The sequence below is a fragment of the Pistacia vera genome, unplaced genomic scaffold (assembly GCF_008641045.1).
Source record: "Pistacia vera cultivar Batoury unplaced genomic scaffold, PisVer_v2 Contig1092, whole genome shotgun sequence".
Lineage (NCBI taxonomy): Eukaryota > Viridiplantae > Streptophyta > Magnoliopsida > Sapindales > Anacardiaceae > Pistacia > Pistacia vera.
This window is the reverse complement of record NW_022195129.1, coordinates 150,833-165,991: the sequence shown is the minus strand read 5'-3', so window position 1 is coordinate 165,991 and position 15,159 is coordinate 150,833. Positions and strand designations below refer to the sequence as shown.

The 15,159-nt window shown below is 34.7% G+C and overlaps 1 protein-coding gene and 2 pseudogenes across 1 annotated transcript; all 3 read right to left on the bottom strand.

Annotated features, from left to right (window-relative positions):
• Window positions 1-335: 335 nt before the first annotated feature.
• LOC116137152 (putative cysteine-rich receptor-like protein kinase 9) lies at window positions 336-2,767 on the bottom strand. The gene is made up of 3 exons (XM_031422841.1): window positions 1,604-2,767; window positions 732-866; window positions 336-403 (listed from the first exon to the last, which is right to left on the bottom strand). The coding sequence occupies exons 1-3, from the start codon at window positions 2,394-2,396 to the stop codon at window positions 336-338; spliced, it is 996 nt and encodes a 331-aa protein (XP_031278701.1). The 5' UTR covers window positions 2,397-2,767.
• Window positions 2,768-5,817: 3,050 nt separating this feature from the next.
• Window positions 5,818-8,810, bottom strand: LOC116137273 (annotated as a pseudogene).
• Window positions 8,811-10,706: 1,896 nt separating this feature from the next.
• On the bottom strand, window positions 10,707-13,748 carry LOC116137142 (annotated as a pseudogene).
• Window positions 13,749-15,159: the final 1,411 nt, after the last annotated feature.

Below are 15,159 nucleotides of genomic sequence, written 5' to 3'. Positions count from 1 at the left end.
GCTTTGAGGTCACGAAATGATCCGAGACCTTGAATCTTCATGAAGATAAAGCAATCCTCTTGCTATACCCCAATGATTTGTACCGTTTTTCCCAATCCCGATGATCGTTTTGTGGGATCTACAAATTAACAAAGCCATAGGAAAGTAGACAGTTTAGTCAAGAACAAGCTACAAGATTGATAGAAACAAAAGCAAAAAAGCAGGTCAACCATACCAAATATGAATGCTTGACTTGAATTGGGACTCATAGATTAAAAGCTTTATTTCTCATACAGACCTAGAAGCTAACAGTTCTATGCTGAAGCTTTGCCACTAGAAGCACCCTCTTTTGAATTCTAAGTCTCCTTGCCCAGAATTAATGACAATCTCTTAACAGCTATATCCTGTCCATCAGGAAGTCTACCTGAAATTGAATTTGAGAAAAATGATTGTAACAGCATTCAAGTTATTCCAAACTACAATTTAACCATTTTACAACAATTGATATTCACTTTGTATGAATACTTGATTAATACCTTGTAAACAACACCGAATCCACCTTGTCCCAGCTTACTATAATCGAAAAGTTATTTGTTGCAACTCTGATAGTGTGAAGTCAAATTGCAGGATTCACTTATCAATTCACAAGAACCTTAAAACATCAGAGTAAGAAGTTAGAACTCAAAGGAAAATTAGTTCAGCTCATATAGCAGAGTAAATGTGGCAGCAGAAAGGGTATAATTACTTTCTGCCTCCTGCTCTCTTCCGATCTCTTGCTTTGCATAGCCTTTGAAAAAGGACACAAGTGAAGGCAACAAGTGCTATAAAAATAACTACTACCGAAGAAACAATGATTATAACAGTCCTAGATGTAAAGCCTCTTTTCTCTGCATGCACAAACCAGAAAAATGTGTACATAGTCAACTCATGATGATACTGAAATCTGAAAAACATGATTATAACAATGATGATTCTTTGCTAGGAAACAAAAAGAATTGTATTCAAACTATAGAAGATGCAAAAAGATCGACAAGCTAACCACCTGAGAGAGGTCATTCACTATGCAAAAAGCATTATAACAGTGATTACAGTATTAATTTCCGACGTACAGAAGAATATGATCAAGTAATCAACTAATCATGCATATGTCCTGCTATTTATTTGCACAAACTCACCCTATGATTAGATTAATAAATAACTTAAATGTGATAGGCGCATCATATATATATATATATATATATAAGTAATGTTATATATATAAAGAAATCTTAAAAAAATTTATGTACAAAGTAATGTGACAAGAAATAAATGAACGAGTGAACACAAAAAGTCAAACTAATCATATTTAATTTTTTATTCATTTCTTATCACATCACTTTATATATAAATCTTTGTAAGATTTTTTTGTACATCTAACATTATATATATCAAAGCAAAAACTTATTGTCACTTTGGATATCTTAAATGCTCAATTTAAAGAAAAAAAATCTGGCGTGCATCAGTAGTACATATGTCCAATCAATGGGTTAGATTCAATTTAGTGCACGTCGCTCATGCAGGCTCCCACATTGGTCAGATTCATATGAATCCGACAATCCTAAAAGTTAGAAATGCAAATGCTTACCACTTTTTCTTGTTGAGGTAGCTGGCGGCGGAGGTGAATGAGAGCCCATAGAGTAAAAAGAGTAAATTTCAAACCTGATATTGCAACTAGGCCTACAAACTCTACCTCCTTCCTTCCCATTACAGCATTTACGAATCTCACTCACACAAGCAGCCAAGCAAATGCGGCACTCAGATGAAACAATGTCAGGAGTGCATTGCGCCAGCCCATATAGCCTAGTAAAAGTTGTGAAATTCACATCTTCAGCAGCAAAAAAGTTGCTAGATGACACAGCCTCATGAACCAAACTGTTCATCAAGTCAGCCAGAGACCGATTAAACTGACTTCGATGTGTACCGTTGTTCTGGTTCTCCCAATAAAAATGAGGATCCTCTTCCATATCAGAGAATATAGACCTGTTGGAGTACCTTAACATGCACTCTTCATACCATATAATTGCTTCTTTCTGTTTAGGACAAAGGTTTTTTATTCTTTTACTTGCGACCTTGACACAAATTTGGCATAGATCAGGAGAGATGTCTCCTCTACTAAGAAAGAGGCCATAGGCTCTATCAGAGCCCTGCAGGTCCCCAGTGCTGGTGTTGTAAAATCCATTGCTGTGGGGGGCATTTGAGATGAGAGAAGAGAGAATTTCATTGAGGTTTGTTGAGAAGGCACTATTTGGAGTGAAAAAAGTTGTGTTTATGCATCTGTGGTTGAGGTATGTGGTTTCCTGGGCTGTGATATTGGGAGAAATAATGAGCAGAAAAATGGCTGGAAGGATGAATTTTATCCAAAGAGAAGAAGCCATCATGCTTTCTAGTTCTAGTACAATTTCAATGGCAAGTATAGTGACCACATCACAAGGTTAAATTGACTCCCATGGTGAGCATTCCAGTTAGGTAAATGAGTTGTCAGAGTTGAAAGTTGACTCATATGGTTGAAAGTGAGTTCTAAAGGAAAAATGTATCAGACCCAATTTTTCTTGGCTCGAGTTAAATATGAAATAGCATAAGCAAAGAAAATTAACTCAAAAGAAGGGATAAATGAAACAACAGTGAAGCTAATTGATCCAATTTTAGGTAATTCTTTTCAGCCATTATGTGAACACCAGAGCATCTATATCGGCTTATTGTGTGTTCAGGAAGATTCATTGGATTGACCTCTTTTCTTCAGCATCCTCTTTTTTTTAGATCCGAACTTAGACCTTTAACTAACAAGAGTAATTCCTATGTGCAAGAATAGAGAAAAAAAAAAATTAAAAAACCCAATCTCTCGAACTCTTATCGACTTTTTTTGGGTTAACCGGTAATTGTATTGAAAAAAAAAAAAAAAATACCACCTAAAAGGAGGTTGCCAAAAAGGCAAGATGAGTCTAAAAAAATCTGCTAACCAGACAGACTAAATCTTTCACGTCTTTTACAAAAAGCAAGTCTTCAATCACGTTGCTCTGGTTGTTGGACCCAGCTTTCAGTAGTCTTCAAACGTGCTGATCAACAAGGTAAAGCAGCAGAGAGTTAATCTTCCCTTGGACTTCCATTAAGAATACAATCAGATGGCAGATTCTTCTGTTTAATCCTAACTCGATTGTTATCCTTGAACTTCTGGCTACTCAAACGCATTCGAACTGCCTCAAAAATTAACTGTTCAATACGTCCTTGAGTTCTTCTCTTGCCATTAAAAAGCCTAAAGTTCCTCTCTTGCCATAAAAAATGCACACATGCTCCTAACAGAAGCCTGCCCACAACAGCATTAATGTTTTTCCCCTTAAAACTTTTTGGCACACCAGCAAACCATTCGGTCCCAGTTTGTTTCATGGGACATGAAGTGACCTTTTAATTTGGACTTTCTTCCAAATTTCTTTAGAGAAAGAGCAGCCACAAAAAAAAAAAAAAAAAAAAAAATGTGGTTATGACCAAGACAGAAAGCACAACACATATTCTCCACACAAGGCAATCTAGCTATTTTATCCTGAGTTAATAACCTACCTCTGATGGCCAGCTACAACGTAAAAGAGTGACTACATATACCCGTGCTCGTCCAAACCAACCCATGCCAGGGGGCAACTGCAGGTTCTGGAGATATATCCATCCAGACTTGCCCCGTGGAAAATTTAACCTGCTGGCCCTCTTTGTTTTGCCAAAAGAATTTATCAGGGGTACCACCTTGAGGGCAAGGAGACATCTGGGAGCTAATATGTGGGAATTCCACTTCAAAACTATCGGTCAGACTCACCTGCCTTTGTGAATATTTATATTTGTCAAACTTATGTAATATTAAAATTAAGAGTGATTTTCAAAAAAGATAAAATTGTTAAGATATTTCATAAAAGACCCTTTTTTATTAAGGTTAATAGTCTTTTTTGTAAATTATTTGTTAAAGCTAAATTTAGAAACTACAAGCTTAACTAATTAGAAAGTCTTTGATGTGCGTATCATATATGCACTTAACCAATCATGAACACAACATAGAAAAAATCTAGAATTCCATTGAGGTACCACATCATTCATATTATCCTCTGAGTATTTTCTCATACTTTTTTCTCAATCTATCTTTAGATTGATTAATTGTGATTTGTAGTTATTAAATGCAATAACCAGTTAACAGTATGCATATTTGTGTTACCACATCAACAATACTACTATGTAGGCAGTCGTTAATGCATGAATAGCTGGATGTAATAGTGTAATACTATAAAGACTTTCTCGTAATGTATTGACCTATATTGTCGCTTACCTCCCATCATTCGCTTTGTCTTTCTCGTTCTCCTCCAAAGAAGGAAACAAGTGAAGACAACCAGTGCTACGAAGGTAACCGTAGAAACAACAACGATAAAAACGGTCTTAGATGTAATGCTTACTTTCTCTGCATATATAAGCACAAACCCACAAAAAAAAAAAAAAAAAAAAAAAAAAAAAAAAAAAAAAAAGTATACATGAAACGAAACGAAAATCTTCAGAAGAAGAGATTCCCTACTTTTTTATGAAACATTACAGAAGAAGACAGAAACTCCTTCCTCTCTCTAACATTCTCTGTCTTCTCACATAACTATTTCTTCCGCGAATAATTTCAACATGAAACGAAAATCTTCATCACACATTTTACAAAGTAGAATGATTATTAGCGAAATCTTGCCAAGCTCTTTGAGAAGAAAATGAGTGCCGACTCCAGGTGCTTTCTTGATAATTTTTGGTTTAGCTATCTCCCTCTTCTCCTATTCTAAAGTGAGAATAAGAAATTATAGCCATAGATTCGGATGCTTGAATAATATTTATCATTCCATAAAACTGCTTGTTTGGCTTCAGAACTTTCACAATTAGCACACTTTTGAAGAATCTCCTCTAAGCACAAGAGTCTTAAAAAATGAAAAAAAAAACATCATGTAGAGTGACATTAGAAGCAAGAGATGAGAGGAACAAATTCCTGTTCTTCTCATAGGAGCTATTAGTTGTGAAATTCCGTGTGTCATAACATATAGTTAATTATAAACGCCATTGTTTATCAGCACAAAGAAACCAAATAAAGCAAAGATTTAAAACCCTTTTCAGGGTTATGCATTTAACTGAGCTTGGGGAAGATGAAGAAAGAGAGCACAACTGTGAAAGGAAAAAGAAAAAGAGAGAGAGAGAGAGAAGGAAGAGATGAAAATTATTGCAAATGTGAGATAAAAGTCCTGACAAAAATAGACTGCGTCCCTATCATTTTCTTGTTTTCTTCAAATTTTCCTTACACAGCATCATTCTAAAATTGAATCTCAGTTTGCCAAGTGAACAGATTCTTCATTGCAGATATAGGAGCATTTCTCTAACTAATCTTCCAAAAGTAATAAAGTATATAAAGTAAATGCCCAAAGTCCATGACTGGAGAAAGCAAGTGCATTCATTATCATCATGTCACTAAAGCAAACATTTAACAAGACATGTCAACAAACTTTCAATGGGTCTTCTCTTTGATTACACTTGATTCTGTATTAGCCAGCTTGCTTCCTATCACAAAGTGATTTTTATTGAAACAAGGATTTCAGCATTTAGTATTCAAAGACTCAGTTGTATCTCAGTTGATATACTATTCATAACCTGTGCTGTTTAAATGCAGTGATGCTCCAAGTTTTAATATAAGATATCTACATTCTCATTATCTCAAAACCTGCATGTTTTGAGGTATAAAATACCAAACTTGCAATGTTGAATGCAATATTTTTAATGACAGACTTATAATATAAAACGTCACAGTTGTAATTCAGTAAAAGCTCAAATTCAAATATACCAAAGTTTCATAACCAACAAACAATCACTTGTTGAGCAACCAAAGAACCATTTTACCAGATCAATGTTCAGAATATTAACCTTACCTTCAAAAAAAGAACAAGTACTAGATTTACATTGAAGTAGCCAATCAACTTGCAACAAAAAAAAATTGCATTATAAGGAAGAGCGGCTCATATAAACAACAATGATTGAATTCACTTCCGTGCTTCCTGGGAATACTAACTTGCAAGAAAGGGTAATGCAGAAGAGAAAACTTCTTTAAAGACAAGGATTATAGAGAAACAATTGATGAAGAGGACTGACGACACTGTGGACAACACTTGAAGATACCTCCAACAAACTTGTTAAAGTCAAGCCTGAAAATTGTACCATTGGGCTGCTTCATCTAAATGAGCACTCCATTGAGGAGCCATACAATCCAGTTCCTGACCAACAATCATATTACTTGCTCTCTGTATGACTTGAAGGCTCGTCAGCAAGCATATTCTTTCTCTTCATCTTCAAAACTTTCTCAAAGCCACATTGTGATCATACTAACATGCAGTCCAGCCCGATTGTCAGTCCTGACTCCTTGACAAGTGCAAAATGTGGTCTGATTCTCTGTTCCAAACTGTAACTAAAATACTCAAGGAACTTAACCAGCTCAGATTTTCAATAACCCATGGTAAAAAAGAACTCCTATTTGGGTATCAAGCTCCCCGTCAAGCTAAGAGCATATAAATTAGGCAATCTTGACACCATGGTCCCGATATCTTCCACACTGAACCCCCTTTTATAGAAAAATTTGGTCACAGGCTTGAGATTGTCCTCAATACTAAGCCAAAGACTCGCTGGAGATCTGTGGACAACGATGGCAACATTAACCCCCAACCCTTTGAAGTACTCGGCTGTCGGCCGGAGATTGTCTTCCACACTGTAACTTACAATTCTTGGATACCGAGTTAAGACCTTACCTATGCTATCACCTGATAAGCCCAACTCAAGAAGGAAATTAACAACTGCCTGAACCTTCTGCCTGCTGTGATTGAAGAGTCCTGGGCTGCGGAATATAACTTTTGCCCACTGTACTTGTCCACACCCATATCTTCTAATTATAACATGATGGGTATTATTTTACCAGATATACTATGTCCACATAAATGAGGCCTTTGGACAAGAATTTTAGGAATCTCTGATTTAGCTACCCCAAGATGAAGAAGAAACTCTACTAGAGGTTTGATTTTCCTCTCCGAGCTGTAGCTGGCAAAACTAGGATATTTGCGAGTAGCTAATTTGATCCGCTCAAGATCCATGCCAGGCTCCAAGAGGTAGCTATGTTGAGGGCATGGATCTGCTGCTGGACTTGGGGAGCTTACATTAGAGACTGCTTCTGGCTTCTTGGAGTCAAGGCTGGAATGGGATCAACAAACTGGCAAAGCTGGCTTTTCTTCGATAGGTGCGGTACGAAAGTTCTTCACTAAATCTACCATAAAGTTTCCATGCTCTTCAAGAAGTGATTGAAGATAAGGATTAAGGGTATCCCTAATCTCAAGAGTTGTGAGCTCTCTTCCTGCAATAACAAGTAAAACTGATTAGCATGGGAACAAAGACATTTAGATAAAAGTACCAAAAAAGAAAAACAACATGTTGCAACCAGACCTACAAGATACCGAGATTTATGAGCAGAATGAAGCCTTGAGATAAGGTGGTCGATGAAATGATCTGATTTATTTACAGTTCGTGCAGCAACTGCTTTGCTCAGACCTTGCTGCATCAAGAAAAAGGTTAACACAGACTTGGCTTCTTTTTTTCAGTTGCTAATAGCGATGGAGGTTCTACTCTTGAGTTGAATGATTCATTTGCACGAGAATCAGCTGTTCTTACATCCAAACATCATGATGTTAATACCACAAAGAGGAAAGAAAGATGTTAATATCTGTAATTTAGCTTTTGTAAGGAGGTCAAAATACTACTGGAGAAACGATTCCTTGGCAAGAGAACACTTCCTCAGGAGAGGTAAGTCCTGTCCTGCGAAAGAACAAAATAAAATAATCAATGCTCTATCCCTCATAGATACAGAACAGAAAATAAAGTCTATACAAGAAAAAAAGTATACGCAATTTCGATATTCTGTTTGACTAATCTTCTAAAATGAAACTCAAAATTGTGATAAGAAGAAATCACAAATTCACCACAAACTCGCAGCATATAACATAGTAAATGCTTTTTCTCCTTAACTTTCCACTTCAAATCTCCTAAAATTTAACAATACGCCTTCATAGAAATAGTATGAAAATAAAAATTAATGCGAAAGAACAAAATAAAATCATCAATGCTCTATCCCTCATAGATACAGAACAGAAAATAAAGTCTATACAAGAAAAAAAAGTATACGCGATTTCGATATTCTGTTCGACTAAATGAAACTCTAAATTGTGATAAGAAGAAATCACAAATTCACCACACACTCGCAGCATATAACATAGTAAATGCTTTTTCTCCTTAACTTTTCACTTCCAATCTCCTAAAATTTAACAATACGCCTTCATAGAAATAGTATGAAAATAAAAATTAATGCTTTTCAGAAGCAAAAAAAAAAAATAATAATAATAATAATTAATTGAAAAAAAAATAGCTATTGATCTAGAAAACTCCTCTAAAGAGAGATGAAAGGTCAAAAAAGCAGCTTCCAGAAAGGATCTTCATTGCCATCTTCAAGAACCCAAACCGAAACCTAAATAAAAACTTTGTTACAGCTTCAGAATTAAAACTTGTAAACAAAAAACACATAAAGAACTCATTTTGATCCCAGTAATCTCCATTAAGACTAAATAAAAAACAAACCCACACAGATGAAAGTGAGTTGTAGGGGAAAAATGAACCAAACCCAATTTTTCTTGGCTCAAACAAAACTCCAAGCTACTGTTCATACAAATTTATAAGTAAAATAACAAAAAATGAGAAGAAAATAAGAATGCAAATCTTACTTACACAGATTAGCTACTGGGTTCTGTAGTTCCTCTCTGAGAAGTAACGTATTTCTCTTTTTTTTTTTTTTTTTTTTTTAATTTAAATTTTGTGTGTTTGAAAGAATAGCTACCACTATGTTTGGCTTATTATTTTTATCCAGATTCTATATCCTACTCTCCAAATAATGTTTGGAATATTATTCTAAGAATATTACCTTATTTTTTTAATTATTGTTAAAACCCATATGATTATTAATTTCATCAAATACACCCTAAAAAAATTTAAAAATTATCAAAAACACCCCCACAACCCATACTCGCCAGATTCCGACAACCACCATCGGTGGTAGCCGAAATCTATACAACGGCCAACCATAAATGACCAGAAGTTCACCGATCTGGCCTTTTCCGACCAGATCCACCACAGATTTGATAGGAAAAGACCAGATCTGGCCGTGAACGACAACCAAAGAAATGGCCGTCGTTGAGGTCAACGACGGCCATTTCTTTGGCCGTCACTGATGGCCGTCGTTTTGGCCTTTTTCGGCAGTCGATGGCAATGGCAGGCCGTAGATCTGGCCTTTTCCGACCAGATCTGTGGTGAATCTAGCCGAAAAAGGCCATAACGACTCGTTACGACACAGATCTGACCGGTCTGTGTCGTAACGCGATTTTTCGGCCAGATTCCAACGGTGGTGGCTAGAATATGGCACTGTAGGTGGTGGGGGTATTTTTGTCAATTTACATGTTGGGGTATTTATGAAATTAGTAAACTTAGGGGGTTTTTTATAAATTTTTAAATTTTACCTCGTAATACTCCCATATTCAATTATCCAATACTATCCTCAAAAGAGTGATGCTATGGGTACTAATGGATGAGTACAAATTTGTGTACTAACTAAAGCATAGTACCCATACTATGCACATAGTACGGGTACTATGCTTTAGTTAGTACACAAATTAGTACCCATCCATTAGTACCCAAAGTATTATTCATCCTCAAAATCCTACTCAAAATAATAAACCAAACGCACCCCACATTTTCTAGGGATATTATAAAATAACCCACCTCAAAAAGAGTTTGCAGTATCTAACCCCAATTTTAGTGGATTGACAAAAATACCCTTTCTCAACTCAGTCTTCACCGGCAAGAACGCTCCACAAACGACAATGTTTGATGGCATGTCGGTCACGACAAAATCAAATATATTTTAGATATATATTTATCAAAATGTGTTGGTTAATTAGATATATAAAATACACTGAGAAAAAGTTTTAAAAACAAATAAAACAAAATGTTTTTGTAATTGTTCTAGAAAAAGAAAAATTGCATGATACACCTAATTACACCTAATTATATAAACTATAAGTATGATTTGTTTTTAAAAAACCTGATGGTTACAATTGAGGGCACATCTATTCAGTTATAGAGTCTAACTCTATTAACTATATCTTAAGTTCATTCGCTAACAGTATGAAATATGACAATATCGATATGATTCCAGAGTCGCAAATTTTGGAATAGAAAATTTATTTGAATGAATCAAACTCAAAATAATACAAGATTCGAATGATAGCTTAACACTTTCTAATTAAAACCTTTAACCCATCAATGGCAATTTTCAATACATATATAGCTCCCAAGTTTATAAAACATAGACATAACTCTACCAAGTTTAATGTTTTCAGCTTTAATGTTTTACGCGATCGGTTAATATTAAACGTACCTTAGAAAGTATTAAGTATCCATATATATTTGAGGTTTTTAATAATATTTGGAAAAATGGAAGCAAATATATGATCAGTTTAATGGATTGATTAATTTAGGGGAAAGAAATTTGATAATTTTGCAAACCTTAAACTAAGTTCAATAATCGCTATGAAGGTTTTAATACTATTTTGCTTGTGCTAACGAGGGTGGAGTTCAGTGATGGACACATCATTCACAGGTGAAGTCATGTTTTTGCTTGAAGATTGAATGGACTCTATACGCATTCTTGGAATACTTTGTTGTGTCGTGCTACCAACAAAGAATCCTGGTCGTTTCAGTAATGATAACATGACAGAGAAACTATTAAGCATGAGTACTACTGTTGCTATCATAAGTCTATCTACTGGATCTTCCTGAACGCACAATAATCCAATATGGATTAATCTCGCCACCTCATTTTGTAAAAAAAGAATTGTTGAAAGTTTGATCCATCAGCTCTAATGGCGTTCCATCCCTCCAAAGTCTCCAAGTCTAAGATGAACATCGTTTGGTTAATTCTCATAACAAATGCAGCTCCTATAGTATGCAAGATATATAAAATTAAAATTGAAGCTCAAGAGATACTCCCCATTATCTGACTGATAGAAACTATTGCTCTTTTTGCTACTTATGATCTCAAGTACTAAAACTCCGAAACTGAACACATCAGACTTAATCGAAAATTGTCCTTGTAGTATATACTCTAGAGACATAATCACTAGAATCTAGCACTATTAGTATTGTAATCTAATATCCAAACAATTTATAAGAATAATGGGAAGGTTTGTTTTAAATCTTACTATGTGCCAACAATTCTACTTGTATTTACTTGACTTTGATCCGCCCCACAAATCCTTGCCATGCCAAAATATGCTATCTTTGGATTTATGTCCTTGTCCAACAAGACATTACTAGCTTTGAGATCACGATGTATAATTCTAAGCCTGGAATCTTTGTGAAGATACAAAAGTTCTCGAGCAATCCCTCATATTATTTTGCACCGCGTTGGCCAATCCAATTTTCCTTGTTTTTCAGGATCTGTACATGCATATATCCATCAAAATAATAGATAACTTAAATTTTCAGGTGATACATTAAATTACTTATTTATGATGTTCTAAATGAAGAATCAAACCAAAAAGGAAGTAGTCAAGGCTTTTGTCCCCTTCTTCTACACAAAATCCCAATAACCTCACTAAATTTCTGTGTTGAAGCTTGACAACCAATACAACTTCATTCCTAAATTTTTCTACACCTTGACATGTGCTTCTTGATAGCCTCTTAATAGCTACTTCCAGTTCGTTATGAAGTGTACGCTGAAGATATATAATAAGATCATAATCATTATGAAGCGATACTAATTAGTCCAGTCAGTTAAATCTCTTAGGATAAAATCTCTCGCTCATTCTAGTTTAAAGAAAAATAAAAAGGGATATTTTCTTACCTTATACACACTGGCAAATCCGCCTTCACCAATATTGTTTCCATTAGAGAAATTGTTTGTGGCAGCTTCAATGGTATGTAAGTCTAATTGTAAAGATTCCACTACTGAAATTTCATCTCCAGCTGGACTACATTGTATTAATTTAGTTTTAGTTGGAATATGATAAGACAAAATTAAGCGTTTCAATTGTGTTGTTTATATTACCATTTCCTTCTTTTACAGCTTTGTTCTTTCTTCTTTCTTTCCAACTTAGGAGACAATAGCATGAAGTGGATAAAATTATTATGAAGACAAGTATTGTAGGCACTGTAATTGTAATAATTTTCCTGCATATATATTAAAGAATTTGTTCAATTAATCATTTGCATGTCGTGTTATTTATTTGCAATCTTGACTTGACTCACAAAATATTGTGTTTTTAGTCCTATTCATAATTTTCTATTCCGAAAATATCTCATTCGTCTGTACAATAATGACATGTAAATATACAGTAATGTAGTGTAAGTGATATATTAATATCACCAAGCCTGATACATTGCATATTTAAACTAAAATTTTGAAGTTTCAATATTTGAACTAGTAATAGAACAATTCTGGTATACATCCAATTTATATAAACAGTAATGTCGTATAAGTTTTGAAAAAATAGTCAATAACATACAATAAAGAAAACAGAAAAGTAAAGAGAATACATGATTTACTCTAGGTTGTTACAATTAAAGAACTACGTCTAACATCAAATAAAGAATTTCATTAAGTATTAGAAATCTATAGCAAATACAAAGTAGATTGAGGCAGTTCACTCTCATTATTACAAAATACATATAATAGAAAACCCTAACCCTATTTGGGCTTATCTGAATATAACCTGATCAAGGCTAAAATATTAGTAAATTAATTCTAAACCCAACGAGTCATTGGGTCCCCGAAGAGTCACCGTAAGCTGATAATCGGTGGCTAAAAGAAGTACAAACCAATATCCAATAGTTTGAACTTCTTCTGATTTCAAATCCTACTGAGCGGTTCGTTAAAGATTAGAAATTGTTCGAAGAAAGAAGAAGATGTTTCTCTTGTAATATTCATACCAGGAAAGGATCTTGAAACATACCTTTTGGAATAATTAGTGGGGGAGAAGGAAACGACAGCGGCGGCTGTGAAAGGAAGAGCTGGTGATGTAGGAACAAAGTGGCGTTATAGAAAGGATCCAAATCCCAGATAGTCATGCAGCTAGATCTCATAATAAGGCAGCCAGGGTTCCCATAATAGTGACTTTCATAGAAACCCGCAGATTGACCAAGACAATCCTCACAATCACTTTGTGAAATATCTGGAGTATACTGCATGAGTGCATAATCTTCACAAAGCTTGTCACACCTTCCTCCCCAATTGCAAACTTACTTGTAGAATTTTTAGCCCCAGCTGCAGCTTCTCTCAACAACCGGTTCGTCAAACTCTGTCAACTCTGATCAAACTGTGTCATGTTTACGGTCATATTATTCTCATAACTGCCTCCAGCCATAGGATCCGCAACCATTTTGCTAAAAAAAGAGCGATTTGAATAGTGTACAATGCATTGAGGACTCCCTCCCCATGCCACTGCTTCTTTTTGGTTCAAACATGTCTGCACAATATCTTCAGCTGCAGAACTTACACAACTAGTACACTGTTCTGCAGAAGAATCTCCTCTACAATTCACAAGACCACAAACTTTGTTTGGCTCTTTGCCAATACTTGAAATATGAAAAAAAACCGTCATGAAGAGTGACAGTAGAAGCAAGAGATGAGAGAATCAGGGTCCGGTCCTTCTCATAGGTACTATTATTTGTGAAATTCCTTGTGTCATAACATCTATTTCCTTTAGATACAACAATGTTTATAAGCAAAATAGAAACCAAACAAAGCAAAGATATGAAACCCATCTGCATTTTCAGAACTTTGTGGAAGATGAATCATAACACACAATTTATGAAAGTGAAATATATATTATTTTCCTAGAGCAACTCATGACTTCCTTGCACAAATGTGAATACATTATGGATGTGGGTCAAGCTATGTACTATGTTTTAGCGGTTTTTTAAGGATTTTTTTTCCTCTTTAGACTTATAGTGGAGCATGATTCACCTAATCTTCTGAAAATAGTGAACTCTTCTAAATTCTAATTAAACAAATTGATTATGATGGTAACAATGAAAGTGCATGGCAATGGCATATATGCTTTTTTAACGACTTGCTTTAATACAAAATTATCATGATGGGATTTGTTTATGTGTCAACATCTTGTGTTCACCAACCCAACGATTAAAAATTTCTTTAATAACTCTTTCATAAACATACGTTCAACACGCCTGACAAACAAAAATTGCACATACATTATTATATGAGGTTTTGCTAGAGATAAATTTGACATATATATATATATATATAAGAATAGTTATAAAAAATTCTAGTCCCAATTTGAGATAATTATAAATAAGAATAAACTTTATATTGTAATAAGTTACCAAAATTTTGTCGAACTGGTCGTCACGGTTAGAAAATTAAACCTAAATGCTGTAGTTAGCGGTAAGCAGGGTCGAATCCACAGGGAGCAAGACTAACAACCTAATGTATTTTGAGTAGTGGAAATGAAATTGGCAATTGATTAATGAAACTAAATAGACTAAATGCAACTAATGAAAGAGTGAAATTAAAACTAATAAAGACTTTATAATAAAAATGTTGCCATTACGGTTTTGGTTCAACACGAGACGAGTCACACAATTCTTCTCCACCCTCTACGAACCCCTAAACTTACAAGGCAAGGTACATTAATGAAATGGTTTCCCGACACTCTAGGTATAATATATCCTGTCTCACCTGATCACTCAAGTTTGATTGGTTAAAGACTATCATTGAACGCCGATAAATGCTACAAGGCAATACGACTAGTTGATACGCGATTAACAAGTACAATTTGTCAACATGTATAATCCAATCAACCAACTTCACAATAAACGCAACAATAGTAGAAATTAAATTAAATCCGAACACAACTCAATTACAATCGATGTGAAGTAATGAAAAGCAATATTCATCATTTAATTATTTCAAACCAACGTTTATCATTCAACAAGTTCTATGAAAACATTAAATCGTAATGGGCAACAATATTCATCACAAGTTGTGCT